This window comes from Perca flavescens, chromosome 23, assembly GCF_004354835.1.
Source record: "Perca flavescens isolate YP-PL-M2 chromosome 23, PFLA_1.0, whole genome shotgun sequence".
In the NCBI taxonomy this organism is placed as follows: domain Eukaryota; kingdom Metazoa; phylum Chordata; class Actinopteri; order Perciformes; family Percidae; genus Perca; species Perca flavescens.
The window spans coordinates 17,668,927-17,692,834 of record NC_041353.1 but is presented as its reverse complement, the minus strand read 5'-3'; the positions used below and the strand labels follow the sequence as shown (position 1 = coordinate 17,692,834).

General features: G+C 41.3%; 1 protein-coding gene across 2 annotated transcripts in view; it reads left to right on the top strand.

Moving 5' to 3' along the window:
- The window catches only part of gramd4a (GRAM domain containing 4a), a 56,522-nt gene that overhangs the window by 17,010 nt on the left and 15,604 nt on the right, over positions 1–23,908 (top strand). For both annotated transcript variants that reach the window (XM_028570381.1, XM_028570380.1), the window contains exons 3-5: positions 1,675–1,795; positions 20,896–21,016; positions 23,572–23,633. In XM_028570381.1, coding sequence (XP_028426182.1) covers positions 1,675–1,795; positions 20,896–21,016; positions 23,572–23,633 — 304 coding nt within the window. The remainder of the gene's footprint in view (positions 1–1,674; positions 1,796–20,895; positions 21,017–23,571; positions 23,634–23,908) is intronic.

Genomic DNA, 23,908 nt, shown 5'->3' with positions numbered 1-23,908 from the left:
GTAGAAATGACCGAAAGAAAAACTGAGTTGTTGATTGTGGCTTTAAAAAAAAAAAATAAATAAATAAATAAAAAAGTGTGTTGGCAACATCTGTTCACCTATGTCTTACACCGGACAGAGAAGATTAGTCTTACATTTAGAATTTAGAAGTAGAAAAGTACAGCAGCTATGAATATCACAACGTTAAGGCTTTAACAGCATTCACTAACACGTTGTTTAAAACACGCAAGTCGTGGAAAAGCTAATGGAGTTTTTAGCACAACACAGTGAGAGTCCTACGCTCACATCAGCTTCAGACATGACCGAGGGAGAGGGGGAACATAATAATTAATCAGCCGATAATCGCCTAGGGTGACGTCGGGGCTTGACCTACTTTTGACAACCAGGTGGTACTGACTGAGCTGACGGCCGCATTAAATGACATGAAGGTGTGCTTACGTTCTGTACCGTCCTTGGACCAAACCATTAGCAATTTAACATAGCATTTAAAAAAAACAAAAAACAAAGCTGACTAAATCCAAACCAAAGAGCACTGTAGCTGAGCCCTCGTAATGCAGCAGAACTTCTTTTCCCTCCCAGTCTGCTCCTTTCATCTTCTCCATGTCATCCACGTCTATTCTTTCTGCCTCTCCTTTATCCTCCGGTCTCCATTTCATTTTCTCACACTCCTCTTTCTCTTCAGTCAACATCTTTTTTTTCTTTGCAATGACACACTTCCAGAAGAGGCGTCCATTTGTTTTCTTTGAAGTGCTTCTTTATTCAAGGACGCTCTCTCCATCTCTGTCTCTATGTCTCCCCACCCCCTTATCTTGTTAAGCTTTGGCTCTCTTCCAAAAGCATGTTTTCAGGTCAATGCCAGTTTTGTGCTATCTCTCTCTCTCTCTCTCTCTCTCTCTCTCTCTCTCTCTCTCTCTCTCTCTCTCTATTGCTCTCTCTCTCTCTCTATTGCTCTCTCGCTCTCTCTTTGCAGAGAGCACATCAGCGAAAGACATTGCGGTGTGTCTATGCAGGCACACACAAGCCTTGCTGGTTGCTGTCGGGGAGAAGCTGCTGCAGCGCGTGTGCGCGTGTGTGTGTGTGGCAGGAGAATTTTAAAGGACACCGGCTGTAGTCGAGCAGCGATTCTCAACCTGCAGTGCTCATCAGCAGCTAGCACAGCCATCTCTCCCCTCCTCTTGCGCTTTCCTCTCCCTCCTTCACCTCCTCATCCCTTTTTTCCTCACACTCTGTCCCTCATTACTCCCCTCTCTCACACAGTCGTCACCTCTCAATCATCGTCATTCTCTGTCTACCTACACACATGTTGTGTTGCTAGTTGTGTGTGTGTGTGTCAGGGTTAAAGCCCTTCGTCATAAGGGCGTGTCAGTATTCAGTGTTGCTGTAGTCAGAAGAGGGGGATTCTCCTCATCCTATCTCGCTCCAGCTGGACTTTAACCGGGAGAGGAAACGTTAGCGTGAGTCATGGAGCCATGCTGATCTGTGTGGATGTGTGTTACATCATATGGGAAATCCCTCCTTGCGTTCTTGTATGTATTTTGTTGTCAAGTCATTCTAAAACCAAACCTCTCTTTCTTTTCTTTTCTTTGTTTGTGAATGCAATGTGTCTGTCTGTGTGTCTGTCTGTGTGCGTCTGTGTGTGTCTGCGTCTGTGTCTGCGTCTGTGTCTGCGTGCAGGCAGGTTCGGGGTCTCCTACCATGGCTGCGGCCATCCAGGACTTCCAGAGGTCGGAGTCGGACCGACTCAATGAAGTCAAAGGTCACCTGGAAATTGCCTTATTGGAGAAACATTTCCTACGTGAGTATGCACGCACACACGCACGTGCACACACTCAGAACACAAGGTCTGGAACAGATTACAGTGTATATATGGATTCTTTTAGAGCTATTCACTCAGATTGCACTCCAAATATGCAAACACTCATTGAGACCTTAAAGACCTTTTTAAAGGATTGTCGTCTGGGTCTTTACACATTTTAGTTGTCCTTTTGTTGGGTATATGTACCAAATGTTTGCTGACACTTCATTGGTTCATGTTGTGCCTGTTGAAGCCTCTGTCGGGCAGTACAATTAATCAAACATTAGTCAAGATCACGGACATCATAGACTATTGATGTTTAAAATGCATGCTCCGCTAATAGAAAAATCTGTGTTTCGGTTTCAAGTGTTTACACTGCGTAAATTAGCCTAGCGGCTAGCAGGCTTTCTGCTCATAGCTTAATCCTCACACAACACCACGGTGAATTTTAGCCTGCATGTGTAACGATGGTCAAGCATCAGGGGAACAGAGGCAAAATGTTGAATTTTTCTTCTTTATTTTTCCTTTGGAAAATAAATCAGAACATTGTCTTCAGACTTTGGTGTACACATTTACAGCATCTGCACAAGCAAAATATAAAGATTGCATTACAGGCTACATGTACTACGTCAATATCCCATTGTACACTATCAGTGCTTGTTAGCAAGCAAGGCATGCAGACAGAATGTTAACACACATGGAACGACAACTAATTAACGTTTGGGAATACTCGTTTAACATAGACTGTTGTCTCATACATATACCGAAACTATACTGAGATTAAACATACACACATGATAGACACAGAGTAATATTGCTCCCAATGTATGGACGTGACTAGCGGAGTTTACGGCTAGCCACGTTAGCCATGTTGGCCTCAGTACACAGAAACGGTCAAAAAGAACATAAACTTTCTGTCAAACCATGCAAAGTACAGTACGATTGTTACAGTGCATGGGAATAATATAACCCATTAGATACATTGAAGTTATCAACCTAAACGTCAATTTACTTTTAGAAAACTGATATACTGGGTGAAGTACTTTGTACGTTGAAACTACCCGATCAAAAGTATACAGCTTCTCTGATCGGGGAGGGAAGTAACGCGAGACTACACGCAGCAGATCTGTAGTACACCATACGGCCAAAGGTGGCTCCATTCACAACTATTAAACAAGGCTGTTCATTTTTGGCGAAAATTGTATATAACAATACACTACATTTTTAACTCTGTTACACATGCAGCCCAACATTTTGTTGAAACAGAGCAGCTAATATTGGTAGCGAGAGCAACAAGTTAGCAGACTGCAGATTGAGTTGTCACTGCACCTCTCTGCTCTGCACCGTGTGTACGTGTGAGGAGAGAAACGCGGCAGTAAATGACAGCAAAACGCATTAAAGACTCTCACGCAATAGAAACACTGCGCTGCAACATGTGTCTTACGGTTTAATCAAAGGAAGTAATTGTAAAGGTTTCTTTTACTCTACAGTATTGAAAAAAATAAGAATATCCATATCCCAAAATCGAAAACCAAATGCCTACCCAGTGAACGAATATCCGAGTAGTCCTTAGCCCTACTTGTTTTGATGCAAAGATGTACATTAGCAGAAATGTAGCACAACATGGAAGTGAAAGCAGTGCTCTGTTGATTTAAATGTGAATAGTCAAAGTGCAAAAAATATATTGTGTCACTTAAAAACAATGAATAATCATGATCTCAAATATCAAAATCGTGATTATCATTTTGGCTGTAATCGTTCTAAGAATCTGTGTTGTTCAGTGTTCAAATGGTGTGTTTTATTGGTTATGGTTTCCACAAGCTGCCTTGTCTACCTCTAATTTCAGTTAGAGATTTCCTTCACTACCCAGAATCCCTCTTGTCAGTTCCCAGAGACAATCCCTGTACTTGTGGCAGTCAGCTCATGGTTATGGAGTATATATGTGGGTGGTGAGATTGTCTGCAGCATCAAGAGCAAGGAAGCAACAGATTGATGAAAAAGTGTGAGTTCAATGTCTACAGTATCTTTGGTGACCTTGTGTTGTGGAGATACTGCCTCTTTCCACCATTCATATCAACATTGCCTTTTCTACCATTTCTGATTGTATACCAAATGCTGACTGTAGCAGGGAGCATCCTCTATTTGATGAGAGGCTCTGGTAAAACTCAGCTGAGGCTGAAATTAAAATCTCTGCTCGACACCCCATGCTGGCACTTACTGCTGTCTCATCAATTAATTGTAACAATGAACACGCTCTTAGTTGTTGGTTTTTAGAGGGATCCACTTACAGCTTTTGATGACATCTAGCTCTTATTCTGACGGAAGTTGAATGCTTTTATTGTAGGTTGCTTTGGAAATAAGCGTGATAATGTAATAGTCTCTTCCAGTAAGAGTTATCTTTAAACTATAAGCATCTTGTGATATCCGTCTGCTTTGTGGTTTCATAGTCTCGCACAAGGTTGGTTTTGTGCATTTCTTCTTTGCTGTGTGCAACTTGACTCAACCAGCGTTATGCTTATTACATGAAGCAGTGCTGCTCAACTTAACTTCAAAGCTATAATAACAACCACTTGTATCTGTAAGCAGCATTGGGTTCCATTGCTTGCTATAATGTTTCCTATTGTTAATTTCAGTGATATTGCCAAATATGGGAGTTTTATCCTGTCTTACCTTTTAAAACATAGGATTGCTCAGTTACCTTTCTCCAGTTTCACAGAAGCAAGTCAACTTCAAATGATGATGGGGAAACAAATCAGCACAAGAAGTTGAATGGACTTAAGATTACTATTTCATCTGCTATTTAGAAGGGGCATTAGCAACAGTAACATCCTGTTTTGCTGTATGTTTGTACGCAACTGTATGTTTGTACGCAACTGTATACAACCCTGAAATTACACTGGAAGCATAATGGAAGCAAGCAGCTGCTGATCTAATGTAATGTTGCTACACCAGAGACACACTGTAGGGTGAAGCATCCATGAAGCAGCAATGCAGTCCCAATTACCCTACAAACCTTTCTGTTCATTCGTTGATTACACCATGCATAATGTTGCAACCTAAAGCAGAATGTCTACAGGGATTTAAAGTCCCCCTCTACGCAAAAAATTATTTATGACCTTGACTATATTGAATTATATCTGTGTAAAGTTTGTCACTAGAGTGGCGTTTTCACACTCCTCTCTTTTCCGGCCACAATAATTTCCATTTGCATGCTTCATTTTGCATGTTTGTTTTCCTCGTCTCTCTCTCTCTCTCTCTCTCTCTCTCTCTCTCTCTCTCTCTCTCTCTCTCTCTCTCTCTCTCTCTCTCTCTCTCTCTCTCCCAAAGAGACTGGATGACCAATCCGGTGCGTCGGTGACCCCTCTCGGTTCCTTAGCGTAACGAGGAGTGAACCCTTGTGTCAGTCACTTGTCAGCCACATGGTCTCTGTGTGTGGAGGCGGGACTCCTGGCGTAGCCTACCACAGAGTGCAGCAAAAGAGCTGTGTGAGGAGTATAGCCAGAGAAAATGCTAGTTGAAAGTTGGAGGAATAATAAAAAAAGACGCACAACACAACAAACATGCATATGCACCTAAAACACAGTCATCCGGTGCAGTTTTCCCAGCTGGGGAAAAAAAACTACAACAGATGGGCCGTCTCTGTCTTCCCGACAGTACACAACCACTGACATAATCGCTGGGTCGTCTTAGTTGACAAACAAAGTACAAACAGGACAGTGCAAAATGGTGTGCACTCACAGACCGTGTAGTTTGCTTCATTGCTAAAGAGATGCTGCCCTTTAGTATCATCGAAAAGTTTGTTCATTTATTGTGGATATTTAAAATGTCTTCCAGTTCCAGTTTTAAATATTCTTTAGAAATAAAAGTTTATTGATCTTTGAAAAGGTGTACCTGTATTGTTATGCCATTATCATTATATTAGATGAAAATGGTCTCAGAACGACCATATTATCATTTATCGCAATCATTTCTGGGACAATTTGTTTTCCAGCTAAATTTGTTATCGTGGCAGGCCTACGTCCTCTCCTAAAGGGGGAGATGTCTGTGCACCTTCCTGAAATCTGAGATTCAAATGTGTCCCGGGCAAGCTTGATTAGATACGTCACTTGACTAATACGTATAAGCTACTGTCTGATACGCAAAAGCCAGCAAAGAAACCTGAAACCTCCAGCGCAGAGCAGACTGTTAGTACAGAGAGCGACAAGACACATCATGTCATTGTAGCTGTCAGACACTGCCTGTTACAAGCTAACATAAACAAATCAAATATGCTAACTACACTTACCATTCTGATATGTCTGCTAGTCAGTGCACAACAGACTTTACATCTCAGTCTGACTGACACTGGTTTCAGACAGGACTCCGAGAATATAAACTTAAAACAAAAAGTAAGGAAATTTGTGTTTGAATTATTTCTCTGTAGTAACAATGCTTTTTGGCAATAAATCTTATATCATTGGAAAGCCTGTTTAGTTCCATTTCAAATGGTGCCACATTTGTAAGGAAATGCATTTGTGGGATGAGCAGCAGCGCTGAGTATGTGGGGTTGCGCCCATGAAAAATTTGCCAAATCTTCTGCCAATGCCAAACAGGTTATTCTGCCATTGACTAGTCTGGTGTTTGGTGGATTGGATGATTGTAGTTTGAAGAAACAAGACATATTGGCAATTTAACAATATTCATTTCACAAACCGGAGCCTCAGTAGCGTGTGGAAGAACCATACACAGCCACAACAGCCTGGCACCTCCTCCTCATGCTGGTCACCAGCCTGGTCACACACTGCTGTGGGATGGCATCCCATTCTTCAACCAGCATTTGTCGCAAGTCAGCCAACGTGGTTGTGTTGGTCACTCTGGCACGAACAGCACGCCCAAGCTGATTCCACAAGTGTTCAATGGGGTTGAGGTCAGGACTGCTGGCAGGCTATTCCATCCTCTCCACTCCCAGATTCTGGAGGTAGTCTCTGATAAACCCCGCCCTGTGGGGGCAAGCGTTGCCATCTTATAGGATAGAGTGCCAATCAGGCACCTGATTGGCAGCACCTGGGGGTACCAGAAGCTCAAAACAAGTGTCAATAGCAACAGCAAAATAACCTGTTTGGCAATGGCAGAGAAGATTTGGCAAATTTTTCATGGTCGCAACCCACATACTCAGCGCTGCTGCTCATCCCACAAATGCATTTTCCTTTTATAAATGGGGCACCATTTGAAAGGGAACTAAACACGCTTTCCAACGGTATAAGATTTATTGCCAAAAAGCATTGTTACCACAGAGAAATAATCTACCAAACACAAATTTCCTTACTTTTTACTACAGTACAGATTGTCGAGAGTATAGTTACAGTACAGAGAATATAATAACCGTACAGATTGTGAGCTTGCGGAGCTCTGCAAGCGGGCTTCCAGACCGTGGAGCTTTTGGAATATATCTAGGAAGTCTGTGCCAGGTTAGTTTTTTTTGCTTTAAATTAGATTAGAGCTGCTAATAAATTCCCGACACTGCAGTTCCCCAACGTCAATCTCATCAACAGAATCGGGACTCCCTCTTTGGTGCACTGTCACCTAGTGAAACTCCAATGGACCTTAAATTATCTGCTTCTGTTACTGTTCCAGTGTAGTTTTAGGGTGAGATTAAAAACAAAAAGCAAAATTTCTTTCTTCCTGTTTGACCTTTCCTTTCGTCCTTTTTTCGTCCTTTTGTCCCCCCCTCTCCTCTGGAGCTCTCTCTCATTTTTCTCTCCAGCCCGCTGAGCTGCTCTTTCAGATTGTGCCCGCCACTCCCTGCTCTTCTTTTTGCTCATGTATCCCCTTCTCTTCTCCCATCGTGCTTTCGATTTCCCTTTCCCTTTATGCTTTCTCTCTGTCAGACACAACAGTGCAATGTTCTGAGATTCTTCTGAGCTCTGACAAACACACATGCTTGCTAGGGCTGCACGATTCAGAAAATGTCACGATTCAATATTGATTGTCAGGCTCAAGATTCGATTCAAAAACGATTCTCGATTTAAAAAAAATAAATAAACGTGTGTGTGTGATGCGTGAGCGACAGAGAGACTGAGGAGAGCAGGGAAAGGAAATGCAGCTGAACGAATACACTGCATGTTTTAAATAGTGTTAGAGTTCAGAACAGAAATATCATCACTGCTCTCCTAAGATGGCAGCCACTTGTAAGGGGACTCCGAAGGGGAGAAACCTTCATACATGTTGCCTTGTTGTTGATTGGAAAAGGGTAGTAGTACCTCTGGGTAATGTTGTTTTTTTTTTTTACCTAAAGTGCTTAGTGTTTTTATTCCCTCTGTTTTCTTGTAGCAGTCTGCTGCTTCTTCCTTCCCCTCTCACACTCTTGTTATCCATTTCTATCATGCTTCAACCTCTCGTCCTATCCATGGCTAGTGTAATCGTACTGCGGGGAACACTGAAGCGTGACAATCCATCAGCACCTAATGGAGTCCTGAGATCTGTGCCCTGCACTCCAGTTATTGTGTATTCTATTTCTACTATTTTTCTGTGCACTGTGCTTTATGTGGTCATCGTACAGTTAACAATGGACTGGAGAGTGTGTGATTCCTCGTGCAGTATAGCCTGCTATATAAAAGGCCTAGGCTATATGAGTGTGTATTCTCAGTTAAGTGTTGACAACCGATGAATAAAGACTTGTATGGTTATATGCAGTTTGTCGTTAGTTGAAGCTAATGAGATTAGTAGCGTGAAATAAAAGATTGCTTGTTGCAAGACGTTATGGGTTTATGTGTTGTGTAATGGCTTTTCTGGAGCAAAGGTAATATACTGTAGGGAAACAACATAACCTACTGTGAGAAGACTAGCCATAGTTTGCACATTGAAAGGAAATTCAGAAATGCAATGACTTGGAGTTATAATCCTTAAGATTTGTGCCGTGGGTTGATTTGGTGACACTCGTGGTTTACTGGTGGTAACAGCAAGTGCAGTTTGATACTACACTTCCCAGAATTCTGGGGGCAGCAAACTGCTGTATCTGTTTACAACACAGCCAAACAAACACACATTGTTTTAATAAGGAAGTTGGCCAATAATTGGCCATCATGCCATGAGCAAGTGTGATCTGATTGCATGGTGTACACGCTGCAAGTATTTTCCACACAACAGCACAGTTTGTTTGCCATGTTTTTTCCATTTGTAAAGAGTTTAATGTAAAGCCACAACAGTAGGAAATGTTGGGTTTGCATTGGCAGTAGGGCTGCTCCCTCTTAGTCAATTAGTCGACTAATCGGTCGTTTTGGTCTTAGTCAACTTAGATTTCTTTAGTTGATTAGTCATGTTTTATGCTTTTTTCATGCTGAGTGACTTATTTCCAAGAAACGTACAAGCACATCTCTGGTAAACACAAGAATTAAAGTGGTGCTTTTGCATGACTCTTTGCGGAGAAACTCAGATTTACAGATCTGTCGAATAAATCAACTAATCGATTAGTCGATACAATTGAATGAGTGTTAGTCGACTAAGAATTTCTTTAATCGAGCACAGCCCTAATTGGCAGTAGGTGAGTAAAAAGTTAACAGTGAGGTATATATTAATGCGATTTGCAAACCGTAATACTGGATTATATGCGTGGATGGATAGACTAAACTAAACCCATAGAAAACAATTTCCTGATTGAAAGGTCACTGCACATCTTGCTTATTAATTTTAAGTTGCTCTAGATGAGACCATCAGCTCAACACCACTTTTGCAGCTTCTAGCCTTTTAACTCTTCTCTTCTCCCCGGGGCTAATTTTATTTTACGGTTCAGCTTTACAGTAAGCTCACCGTTTTGTTTCTTACACTGAGAAGATGCGAACATGTTTTGGCCTCTTACAACATGCTTTCCAAAAGGAAAGGGACTATAATGGCATGACAGGAAATAGGAGCAAATGTAACGGAGTCTCATTCCAAACCTTGAAGTGTGTGTTGGCCTGTGCCTTTTTTCTTTAAAGTACTATTATTATGAAAAAAATCACTTATTCTGGGATTCGGGGTGTTATTTTATGTCTCTGGTGCTTCCACATGCATACAAACTTGGTAAAAAAAAAACAACATCCATGCTATTTTGAGTGAGATACGGTTTCTGAATGTCTTCTACCTTCAGTCTCCGGATGAGCTGTTCAAAATCTGCACGGCTTTCTACGTCACTAGCCGAAATGAGGGGAGCGAAACAAGCATGCTAGTGGTTAGCCCCCTCGTTCTCAATGGCAAAACACTGCTACAACACACACAGGTTCATCATAATCTACAAAGGAACTACTGACATGTCCCTGTTCTGCAGGTATTCCACGCAAAGTTGGAAGTGCGCCCTCGTTTAGAAGAAGTCTCCCGGCTAATCCTGCCTTGTACTGACTGAAGTTAGAGAAACCGCTAGCTAGCTGATGTGATCCTTACCTAGCTACTGCGCATGTGCGACTCCCAACAAAGATGGTACAGAAGTGAGATGTCTCACTCTGTGGCTAAAACTCTCAACACAGAGGGGGAAAAGAGGAGCTGCAGCAATGTGCAGTACAACAAAAATATGGTGTTTTATGAAAATTAAACCATATAAACTTATTCTGGTACAACCTCAAAAAACAATTATGAACCTGAAAATGAGCATAATATGAGCACTTTAATGGAGCATTAGCGTTTAACCCAAGAAATTACTTGGGCTTTTTGGCTCTTTCCCACAGAGTGAACTGAGTGTAGGAGTATTTCTCTCTCTCTCTCTCTCTCTCTCTCTCTCTCTCTCTCTCTCTCTCTCTCTCTCTCTCTCTCTCTCTCTGACGTCTTTCCCTCTCTGCTGCTTAAAATAAAGCCTGGGCCCACGCTGTATGCTAAAACAAACGCACTGCTTAAGTATATTGTCTCCTGCCTTCATAGGAGGCACGAGGTGTGTGTGTTGTGTGCTGTGTGTGTGTGTGCGTGTTATTCTTAGAGCACTTAATTGGTTAATTTGTAACGATGTTTCCGGACGCGAGATCACATAGAAGGAGGCTAACATGCACATCAGCATCGGAGGTCGTGATGGCCTTCTGCTGTATAATTTCTTCTCTTTTCCTCTTCCTTTCTCTCTCTTATCTAGGTCCACATTTATTCCCTTCCTCTCATCTATTCATCCTCCTCTCATCTCTCTATTACCTCATTCTTCCTTGACCAAGTGAAGTGTACTCTTAAAGGGTAATTTCTGTTTGTTTTTTTTTTCAACCTGGACCCCACATCAGAGGATTTCCCTCTTTTAATCAAAAGGGCTGTTCTAGAGACATTTTAGATAACAGGAGCCTATAATTCCTGTAGCCTACTCCTAAACAACAAACTCCCGGAATGTCTTTTCCCTGACTTGTTATAGCCTACTCCACACCGCTGTCTGACAAGACCGACAAGATGTCACCTCCTGAGCTCGATAATGTTGTTAGACACTTTTAATAACATTCTTAGCCTCTCAGTGGCAAAAACAATCAATTTTAGTGGACAAAAGTCAAGAGTGCACAATTGCCCCATCAGATTGCATTGCAGCTCGGTTCGTGCTGGCCGGTCACTGCGATCTCTCTCAATACTGGAGCAATTTCAAAGATTTTTGGTCACATCAGTCTATTAGACACAAATGCATGGGGAAATGGGGGTCAGGTTGAGAAAAAAAACGAAATTACTCTTTAAGTCTGTCAGTGTGGGTAAGCTTCACAGGGTTTTTCCTGGATCAGAATGGGCCTTAGCATGATCGGCCCGTGTGCAGTAAAGGCATATTCAAGTTTGTGTTCTGCTTGTTCAACGATTGTTGCTATGGAGCTAGTTTTGGTTTTGAGATATCCCCGCTGAGACCTCTAGTGCCACATCAGTGCAGTTCATGGATTTATTTTTTGTGGTTACATTTGGAAAAATACAACAGTGTGTTTTCAGACGCATTGTTGTTGTTACATGTGCAAGATAATCCACAGACCTAGCTCTGCAGCTCCTGATAAAGTGTCTACAGTGAGGTCTGTGGATTATCCGCAGTAACAAGAACTACTCTGTGCCGGCTGGTTTTAGGTGTGCATTAGCATTGCTTAGAATCTTTGAAGCTTCAATGTTTTGCAAGCTGAAATACATGCTAATACGTTTTTAGTCTAAAATTAAAACGTGATATTAAAGCGAGACTGAATCCAAGCTAGTACTAGCATTATGTTAGTGCCATGTTTTGTTGATGGTCTTATTGTACTTGTATGTGGTAATTACATGTCAGCTATGGGTGGTCAATATGACATATATTTCAAGTTCATAACCTACTGTTTATAAAGTTGTAGCTATCCTTTTACTATCTGTATTAGCCACGGCGGGTAATTAGAGTTACAAAACAGTAAGCAAGCGTGCTCTATGGCAATACTGGATTAAAATTGTTTCATGAATGTAAATTATGCAAGTGTCTTAGCATAACATGGTTGTGGGTGTGGGTGGGTGGGTGTGGGTGGGTGCGTGTGTCTAAAATGACCAATGTGTAAATATAAATTGTAGATGTGTGTTTAAGTTTATTTCTGTGTGAATGTTTGTGTTTCTCAGTTCTCGCATACTGCACACAAAGATTTACAATAAGCACTCCGAGAACACAGTTTCATTAAATGATAACCCTGTGATAGTTTGATTATTGTAGTAGTGGACGTAAAAAACAGAGGGATATATCAACTAGAATATGTCCCGTGGGTGACCGAGCTGAGCTGAACTTACCCTCCTACTGGTGATAAAATGGCAGAGGGTAGTGCCAGTGGAAATTACCTCATGTAATTATATGAGCAGGCCTAATGCGCTCGGCTGTTATTGCTTCCTTTCTCCGTCTTGCTTTAGTTCTCTCTTGCTTTTATTCATATTCCCTACCTCTAAACGTCTCTGTATTTCTTTGCCCTTGTGTCCTCTCTGTGCTTTTCTTTTTTTGCCTACTTTTTTACCCCTGGCTTTTTTATATCTCTAGCTTTTTTCTATCTCTGTTTCTTACACAACTCACAAGCCTAACAAATGACCACACGGAAGTACTGTGTAATAGACAGGTCCTGCTGTCATTGGTTTTACTGCTACTATTTCCATAACATTTGAGAGAAACAGTTGTGTGTGTGTGTGTGTGTGGCTATCCTGTTTGAAGGTCACTGCAGAGGAACAATGACTTGCTGATCAATACAGTGTCCCAGCTGCTGCCCTACTTCACACTGGGCAGAGGGGCACACACATAAAGGCTACACACAAACATGCACATTGCAGCAACAGCAGCACAACTGAAAGCTAATGGACTAAGAGATGAACCGCAATAAGTCTGTAATGCAATGCGTTCTTCACAATACCATCTGGTACTCACCAGTACTGGGAAACCACCCGCAATAACAAGTACATCCCAGTGGGGTATATCATACAGACATCGGGAAGTGTCTTATTTCCCACGGACAGATCTTACAAAACTAATGGATATTGAAAATGCAGAGATTTAGTGTCACAAACAAACTCCCGTAGTCACCACATGTTTTCATTAAATTGCCTGATTTGAGCACTTAGATTACAGACAGTAATTGATTGAGAGCTCTGCCACTCTTCTGTTAGTTGTGTTGCACCTGTTAGGGCAGGGCAGTGTACACATCATCGTTGTTATTAGTTCATTTAGTTTTTTAGCTTTTTGGTTTCTTACGTAAAATGGATTAGGATGACAGTGCAGTATAGTCTTGTTTTTTTTGTCTTTTAGGACGGGATGGGACAAGCAAACTCGTTAATCGCTTATTAAGATATTAATTTAGAAGTAAAATAAGGAAGAAGAAGAATGTATTACCGTAATTGATGGGTATATTGTGTGCCTTTTTAGTAGCAGAAAAATAGAAGTAATTGAAAAGTCTTAGTTTTGAATTCTTGGTGATAATTATGCAAGTGATTGAGTATTCTGCAAGATTCTGCCTCATTAGTGATTTCTGTACACTGATGATGATTCATTCTTCTTCTAAGACAGCTACAGGACATGTTACGTGATAATGAACACATCTTGCGCAGTCTTGTCTGTCATAGGTGAGCTCTGTACAACAGGAAATTAAGCCTTTTGAGGCAGAAGGGCTGTAACAGCCCAGAAGCAGAGGTTTCTGTAATTGGGATGTTTGAGTTTGTGAAGAAAATTGTCAAATTAAATGGACCTGTAATTCATGTAACCCCGGTGTCTACACACAGTTGGTGCACACATCTAGTTTTTACATCGGTTTCTCTCACTTTACTCTCGTCCATGTCCCAGTTGTTACATTTTAATTTAGCTGTACCCTCATGAGTTTAGCCGAGTGTGTGATATTGCGACAGGTGGCATGTGCGTCTTTTGACCAGGCATCATATCCATGGCATACTGTGTGTGTTCTGATCGGAGTGCATTAAAGCAAGACGTTGAACCCGTGTTAAGTCTTCTAATATCTTCTAGCAAATTTGCAGTCTCAAACTGTTGATATATAATTTGTTTTCTTGGTGTTTCCCCGAAGGCACTTGGTTCCCAGTACTTGGAGGAGACTACAGTCTTGACCAGATATTTATGATGTAATGAAATCTATTATCTCATTACTGTTCTCCAAACAAGCTGACGCTATCCTCCCTGCTGACACAACATTGGATTAAGGAACACTGTTTATCTAGATTATTTATTGCATGTTACTCTGCCACATAAATATTTGAGCATGCACACAAACACACACCGTAACATAGACTTTCAGTCCAAATACTCCCTACACATTTCCTGTAAGCACAAGAAAGGGCACAGTAAATAAATAGTTTTGATGTTACAGGGAGGACTGTGAAGTTTGAGATTTAGTCACGAAGTTAAAATTGTCTTGTAGAGGGGAAATAAGTGAAACAAGTGGGTAAAATCTAGGTCATGTAGAGATATCAGGGCCACAGTGGAAAGAGGCCACAGAAAGGAAAGATCATTTTTAAAATATACAAGACAAAATACAGTATTTGCTCTTTGTTCACTCCAAGTACAACATACATCAGTTATACTACAGTATAATAATTATTAAATACACACAAAAACACAAAATAAAAAAAATTATGTAAATACATTTATAATATCCAGGCCTTATATTTGACACTGTTGTTCAGTTAAAACCCTTTTACAGAACCCAAATGTTGTGAACTTGCAGAGTGAGGGCGGTAACATTAACAGAACTTGCAGAGTGAGGGCGGTAACAGTAGTTCTGATCAGCTGTCTGTGTAGATATGCAACAGGTTTCATTTCTAAGGCAAGGGTAAAACTGAAGGAACATGATGTTTACTTTACCCTATCATACCCTTTCTCTTTTCCCTCGGTCTGTGCCTTGAATGGTGTTTTAACATCTGCAGATCGGCTGGAGGTCACAAAAAGCTCAACCTTCCTTTCTGCTCAAGTCAACCAGTGTTGTGGCAAACACTGTAGAGAATGGGAACAATGAGAGGCCAATGTGAAGCAGCCGATTGTCTCTCTGTCTCTCTTTCTCTGAACCCCCTGTGCCCCCACCTTCCTTTCATGAATGGAGCCATTGTCTCTGGCCTGGGTTGAACAACTCACACAGTACTTTTCCTTTGAGGTCTTAAAAACTTTGCCTGCTTGGATCAGAAGTGATTGCTTCGCTTGTGTATTTACACTGCGCACTCACGCATCCTCGCACACACACACACACGCTACCACACGCAAATATGAACTTGCACATACCAAAACACAACAAACGCATAATGCATGGTCACACATGTACACAACCACTTCGATAAACCCATACTGTGTGTGTGTGTTTTTGTTGACAGCTCCAGTGTGCTCAGAAATCTCAGATTCCAGGCCCTCTTAGCCTGCCGGCCACCCAGCAAAGCCCCACCTCTCTCCACCTCAGCTGCCCTCCTTCTCTTTTTACCGGGTGCCTAACACACTTAGACCAGCTCCGATCACTGACCATCACTCTGTGTGCGGAGGCCTTTTTAAAACAGTCTCTTGTGTTGCTGGTTACCAATCAGCACTGAGGAACCTTGGTCCTTGATCTCTGCTTCGTCTCTGGATGGGACATGTAAACATGGAGCATATACCTAAGTTGCCAGATTTGACAGGTTTTGAAGAGGCTTTAGGTCATTATGTAACGGAGGGTGCTGGACCGGACCAGGAGAACGCGTAACCATGGCTCAATTTCAGGAAAGACCCAAGGCGGCCACTCTGCCGTCCCGTTCCTGCTCGAGCGTCCCGGGTACTGGCCGGCTGCAAAGACGGATGGGTTTGTGCAGGATGGAGGACTTCACCTGTGACAGCTTTGAGCTGCTTTATAGTGGAGCTGTCGATAAGATCAAAAGCCACAAAAGTAACCTCAACCTCAGTAAGTCTGTCAGCTTTACAATCAGGAATGGGCAAGTTCAACCTCGCTACATTGTACTGTAAACTTAAATGAGATAACTACTGTAACTAAAGCCTCTGTACATTAGCCAGCCTTGTTTGGCAACCACACCGTACTGCACACTACGGAGTACACAGAGGTGGTACAATAAATGTCTGTTCTTCATTTGATCAACCCCTGGGAGGTATACAAAATCAATATCAAGGTATGGTAGCCTCGTGTTTATTGTAATGTCAACATAAACTTTTGTCAGCTCATAGACCTAAAGATGTCAGTCACGTTTAGGCTCCATTTGCTAGATAACCTCTAGCCTACCGAGATTAATATTTGTCAATACAAATATGATCAACCTCAGCAAGTTATATTGGCAACTCTGCCCCAGTGGTGAACTATGACCATAGAAACGGTAGTCCCCTCAGCTGAATGTTGAAACCAGTGCATAGTGCCTTGAGGAGTTTGTCTGTGTCTAGATGCTGGTTTCAAGAAAACATGGAGGAAAAACGTATGTTCCTTCTATAAACTAAGTTCTTAATTTTAGTTTAGTTTTAGTTATGTGACTTCCTCTATTTGGTGTCATGTTGTCGATTTGGAAAATGATTGTGCAATGTCTGTGATAAAAAGGAAGTCTAAGTCTCTCATATGACACTCAGCCATGGTGGTTGCTGCATGCTCTTGACACCTCCGGTGCGCCAAGGCTCCACATTTCCCCAACTTCTGATTTTGTTTTTTGGTTCCAGTAACACACAAAGGTAATGGCAACTTTTTCCAGACTTCTCACTAAGACCATCCAGTTAACGTTAATGTACTTTTGTAAGATAGTCAAGCACAGGCTCAGTAAGTTTTGTTATTCTATTTTGTCTAGATTTATTCAGACAAACTTAACTTCAACCGATGGCAATGTAAAATGATATCTAAAAACTCATCTTTTAGAATATTTTACACTACTTAAATCTCAGAAGAGTGTCTTAATTACAACTTAACTAGCTTTGTCTTCTGACTTTTATCTTATCTGGTACTGAATCTACTGTCTTACCCAAACAAGACAAACGGTTAGATCCCCTTGGCTTCAGTCGCTTCCCATATCGCAATTAACTGCCTTCAACATCGCTAATATTTTCTGCTGCTTTCTAACCTTTATTAGCCGATAATGTGGATAACTCTTATCAAATTAGTTTTTTAGCGTTTGCTTCTCAGAGATTACAGTTTTATGGAAAGCCTGCATGGGAGTGAAGGTCAACGCTATTAAAAGTGGCATTTAAATAATCCTGTTACTGATAAATGGCCTAGGTACTAGCCTTATAATGGCCAAGAAGACCCTGTGATATGGTAACCCAGGATGGAGATTTATATATAGATAATGGCAATCCAATTTTAGAAGCAGAACAGGCTTGTTGACAGTATTATTAATATACTATCTGATGTAGAGGGCCTCTGTGGAACAGGAAAACGATTGTACTCTACCTTTCTGTGTCTGACACACATAGCATATTGTGCCATGCTGTGCTGTATCACACACTTGCGGCCCCACATCTAACACAGAAGTATGAACTCTTGGATCGAGGCATCTTTTTCTGGTGTTAGGAAGGAATTTCTTAGTGTGGAAGGAAGTAAACTGGAGAGGAAAAGGGAGGGGAAAGGGTTGTAGAGATGCACATACATAGAAATAATTGCACAAGGTGAATAGGAAGGAGTAACATTCAGTATATGGGTAGGAAATGGTGTGTGGGGGGGGGGGGGGGAGGAGGAGGAGGAGGAAGGGAGTCACAGTATGGTGAGGATAAAGAGGGTAAAAGGTGAACAGGATCAGGCGCGTTAGGGTATGGACAACTGCTAATAAGTGAAGGCGTCATATGAGTAGTAAATCTAGTATTTTCAGCACTAAGCACTATGAATGTTTTTTTTTTTTTTATCTTAATTAAATACAGCTGTAAATCACAAAATGGGACTACATTAGAAAATAATGTCTCATCCCCTTTCACTGAAACCATATTGACACTGAAATTAACATTGTGCTGTGCATGGTTTACCGAAAGCATGTGACGTGTAAATTTCAAGCAATTATCTAATGCTGCATTTTGGAACCACCCAACATTTAAACGGGCCACTGCAACTTAAATTAGCGTGATTAATATTTGAAACTGCTGTGTGTCTGTCAACCAAAGAAAGAAGTAAATTAAAGCTGCATCAATCAATATGATTATATTAACAATGAAAAATGATGATTATGTAATGTGAAAGGTGTCGCTCGTAGTGACGGACCCACAGTGAATTATAGATCTGCCCAGCTTGCAATTGTTTTTAAACATGTTTGCCATATTAACTTTATAAGGTGATAATATATTACTGTAATGTTCACCACTTAATGCTGCCAAAGTGGCCAAAAACTTTGTAGGAATATCTCTGAAAATATCACTGACCTATTGTATTCCTGTCACTCTGATTTATGAGCAGTAATAAGTCTCTTTTAGCCACAATACTTTGTTGGATGAAAATAGGGCTGGGCGATATGGACCAAAAGTCATATCCGGATATATTTTGGCTGAATACCGATATACGATATATATCCCGATATTTTTTCTGTAAAGTGAGAGCAAATGTTGAGTCAAAGTCAAAGCCAAATATGACATGTCACAAGTAGTTTCATAGAAACCGGCTATTTCAGTGAACAGTTACAAAAACTAATGAATAAATAATGAACAGGTTTCTTCACCTGGTTCATGATTAAATGCTCAGCTCTTCAAATAACAATAAAATGTAAACTGTATAATATATAAATACTGTATAACAACAGGAGTACCTTTATTGAAATCAAAGCTCCATAAGGTGCACATTTAAATAAAAAAATATCTTAAATAAAAAGCCTATAAAATAAAAGAGGCCAATCCAAAAGGATCAGCAGCTTGCTTGCTTGCTTGCTTGGAGCAAGGATCAAATTTGAACTATATCGATATACGTGATATGGTCTAATTCCATATCTCATTTAAAAATATATCGATATATTTTTTATATCGATATATCGCCCAGCCCTAGATGAAAAGGTATTTCCTTTTTAAAGTATTTTTGTCCGTCAAATGCCACTACTATTGCTGTAAAGCTTTAAATTACGTTCAGTACAGCATAAACCACTGATCTAGTTCTGCCTACACCATCCAGGGTGCATCACTGCTGCTCTTAGTAATTTTCTCATATGTTTACAGTTGGCCATGGATCTCCTGACACAGGGCAACCTGACCAGTGCTAAGCTGCCTAGAAACCTTTGGCCGGCCTCTTGCTCACTCTTATGACTCACTCTCTCGGTCTTCTTTACATACATAAATACAGTCTGAACAATAAACACATTCTTACTGTATGTTAGCAGATAGGAAGACTAAGCCCATGGAGGGGTGAACGCGTATGAGGAGAGTCCTATTACACAGGTGAAGTAACAGAGACTCCTACTTTATGTTCATAGTTTTCCTCTTCAATGCCCCAATGCACAAAGTTTGCTAAAGGAAAACCAAAATATGCCTTATTGCTCTTACTGAACCAGAAATGCATAAGGAGGTTATTCAAAGCAAGTGGCTTACTGTATATGGGATCTGGAGATCCAGTATATGTTCTCTCAGTAAGAGCACACAGTGTTGTTGCCGACGCTTTAGGAGGGGCTGGCAATGAATGTTTTATTAGTGTTAATGGTAGGAGAAAAAATGACGAGTGAGCTATGAGATTAGGTAATAAGAAAAAGAAACTGGCATCTATATTCTTGTAATATGAATCCCCTTCTGTCTGTGTGATGAAATGATCGTAGGAAGTAGAAGGTTGGACCCGTTGATACATTTTCTTTCGCAGGGGTTGCACAACCCTGCTTTTATCACTTTCCTCACTGTTAGTTAGGTCCCATCGGAAAATGAGGGTACTACTGGTTCAGGTAATGGTTCTTGTCTTTTACTTGGAGAGCTGTTGATCTAAGTGTTCAGTGGCACCACTTGTACTTGTGTTATCAATACAATATGAAGTTATCATGCGGCACAATTTCCTATATATCCTCAGTATGATGGTGTTTCCAAATGAAGTGGAACCAAATCAGAGTGATGGGGTTTCACCAAGCTCTGTTTTTAAGGAAAGCCCTGGTGGCAATCGCAACATGTGGGTTTTTAAATACATTTGAATGTAATTTTGTGTTGTAGTTTTTTTTTTTTTTTTTTTATAGAAGGACTTAATCTGTTCTATTGCTTGTTCTTGTTTTTTGTGCCTCCATTCTGTAGCTGCATAAATGTATGCAGGCATTCATTCATTTGTGCCTCTGCACCTGTACACACTTTTATTGCCTCGTCTCCTCCAATATTCATGTGTCCCTTTAGTCAGGGACCATAGACTGAGAGGAAACACCGCTGATGTTGCACCCCAGGCTTAGAAAGACCTGATACCTGAAACCACTTAATGCTAGCAGCTGATTGATAACAAGGATGAGTAGGTGGACTTGAAGGTGAAGGAGACAGATGGAGGGAAAGACGAAACGGGACAGACGAGGCATTTTTAATCTCCAGTTGTAAGACTTCAAATTTGATTCCCCTTTTAAAAACGATCGTTTTTCCGTAATTCCATTATATTGTTTTATAGATTAGATTGTCTTGTCGGTAGTGTGTCTAAAATGCTGTTTGTGATGTTCCTCATAAAGGTCGAATAACCTTTCATACTCATCAGATGCATTTTTAAAGACCCTGGATGTGTGTGTGGAGCTCCTCAAGCTGCATTGTTTTCATATGAAAAATGTGCGATACTGATCTCCAGCCTTTGTGTTGTCTTTTGCAGAGGAGGAGCTGAGGAAGCTGCGGGAAGAGACCAATGTGGACTCTCTGCGGCAGGAGCTGGAGAGAGAGCGAAGCAAGAGGATAGACCTGGAGCAGAAGATGAACGAGGTGCTCAAGACCAGGTAAGAAGGGGGGAAAAAAAAAGACAGCGTGCAGAGTCAAGCACATGATGTGGGCGACAGGCAGTGTTGGGAAGGATACTTTCAAAACGTATTTCGTTACAGAATACATGCCCACAAATGTAATTTGTAACGTATTCCGTTACGTTACTCAATCTGAGTAACGTATTCTGAATACTTGGATTACTTCAAGATTACTTCCACATTGAATTGCGTTTTATAGGTGTAGGAATGCGGCTATCACATCTTACTAAACAGGCCTATAATGGTGTCTTCTTTTTATTCCAACTAGCTGAATGTGTACCTGAACAAGCAGATAGATTATTGTATTGGTAGTCCCGAACTGCATAGCCTACTACAAAAATCTAACCGCGGTCTAAGCTACCACAAGCTAATTTTAGCTAACGTTAGTTAGCATGTCAAACGGGGCTATAGTCTTTAAACGGCTCTGGAGCTAGTAAATCAGCACCTAGGAGAATTTAAAGTCGCACGTCAATGTTAAAATAGCAAGGTGACGAGTAAAACTACAGCAGACGACTACCCCTGGCTAATTAAAAAAGTAACTTACTTTAAGATGCTTCTTCAGGTTGGAAGTGGAGTAATTTGGAGCTGAAAGGAGGTTGGTTGCTGGCAAGCAGAGGCTGCACGGCACAGTTAGCTGTATTTCATTCTCCCTGTTGGTTCTTTAATGTGAAATGCTGTTTGAATTTCCAAGATAGAAACTTATTGATGCCCTGGCTCTGTCGTGCCGGTGTTGTGCCGAAAAAACACATGAGATGAGGACAGGGAAGTAATGAGGGAATGACGGGAAACATTGACACTGCACTTTGTATCATTTCAACGAGAGAGAGAGAGAGAGAGAGAGAGAGAGAGAGAGAGAGAGAGAGAGAGAGAGAGAGAGAGAGAGAGAGAGAGAGAGAGAGAGAGAGAGAGAGAGAGAGAGAGAGAGAGAGAGAGAGAGAGAGAAAAAAAAAAAAAGAGGCCTCAGCAGCTTGGTAGGCGTGGAATTCCATAAGGAGGTGTGTGTGTGTGTGAGGGAGATGGAAAGAGAGAGGAAAAACAGAAACAAGTCATGCGCCGGTCTGTGTCGCCAAGTTCACACACTGTGACACAGTAGCTATGCTGGTGTCAGGGAAAGCCAGCGCCTCTTGGCACCGAGCGAGCCACCCTCAAACCCAGGGTGTGTATGTACGTCTCTGCGTGTGTGTGATCAGATGATACTTCTGTGCCTGCCAATGGGAAATTCCACTGGCGCTCTCCTGGCGCTCTCTCAGCACAGAAACATGACCTCAACAATGCCAGACAGGTCAGGGGTTTGTGAGAGGTAAAGAAATGCACCATGACCTGGAAGTTTTCTCCAGTTGGCCTAATCCGTTGTCAGCAGTATCCAGCTGGAGAGAAGAAGGTGCTCTCTTTTTGTGGCTACTATCCAAGTGTTCTTAAGCAAGGCAGTAGACCTACTTAGATTGGTGGCCAAAATGAAAACACTCTGGTTTCACTAGGAAGCTTCCAGGTGTGAATACACAGTGATGGCTTCTGGGTGGTGTTCAGTGTTGTCTGTGAAATATCTGCACTGCAACTTTTTAGACACAACATAATAGTGTGTTTACAGACCCAGAGAGTCCTTTGGTCAGTGTGTAGCAACTTAGCTGAACATGCAAACATGTGAAATTTGTCTGCATACAAGCATCATTCAACATACTCTATATGAAGATATTGTTCCAAATGATATATAATTTAATTTAATTGATATGTACCAGGTTAAAATGTAGCTTTCCCATGAAGTGAAATTCCTGTGTTCCCCATAATTTGCACCAAGTAACTATTATTATTTTAAGGAAACTTTCTTGAACGTTATTAGGAAATTAAGAAACCTTAAAATGAAACATTACCAACTTATTTCTCAAAGCCTGAACTTTTAGGGACAAAGAATTGCTTTGTTTTTCTAGAATATCAACCCAAGCAAACATTTATTGACCATTAGCCTGACATATGACTTCCAGCTATTAAAGATGATAGCGCAACAAGCTTGCCAAAGCCAATAACCTTGTTTCATCTTTTGATCTTTTTTTTTTCTCTCTGCATTTAAACCTATTTATTTATGGCAGTGTAACTGATGGAAATAAAAAAAATTAATGTGTAAGGTCTTACATGTATGCTTTCTTAGTGTCAGCATAGGCTCTTTTTTCAGATATTCCAAAAGAAATTCAGTTTTTGTTGGCACCTGCTAAAAGATTGCAACACTGAGATTAATCTTCACAAAGGCAGATTGAGACAGAAATGGTTTCTCCTCATTCTGTCTCTGTCCCCATATTTGTCCATGGAACTATTTTAACAGTAGTTCTTTTATTCACTGCAGCAGCTCACCACATGTTAGAACAGAAACTTTCTGAGACATGCCTGCAGTGGGACTGCAGCTCTGACAATAGAGAAGTGAGACATTTGACCAATCTCTCTCTCTCTCTCTCTCTCTCTCTCTCTCTCTCTCTCTCTCTCTCTCTCTCTCTCTCTCTCTCTCTCTCTCTCTCTCTCTCTCTCTCTCTCTCACCCACCCTCAGGCTGGAGGACTCTCCGCCACAGCATCCCCGGAAACCGCAGTCCCCCTCAAACAATGGAACAGGTAAGACCCTGGAGGAAGAGAGGGAGTGTGAGAAGGAGAGGGGGACTGTAACGTCCCCCATGTGTGTGGGAGTAAATCAAGAGCACTGTGTGTGTGTGTGTGTGTGTGTGTGTGTGTGTGTGTGCGCATGCGTGCAGGGGAGGAGGGGATGTAGGATGTGTGCGGTGGAGTGCTCGACAGGAAACGAACAGTAAGTGTTGACAGTGTGTCGGAAGTGTGCATGGGTTATTGTAGGACGTATAGTTGTGTGTGTGTGTGTGTGTGTGTGTGTGTGT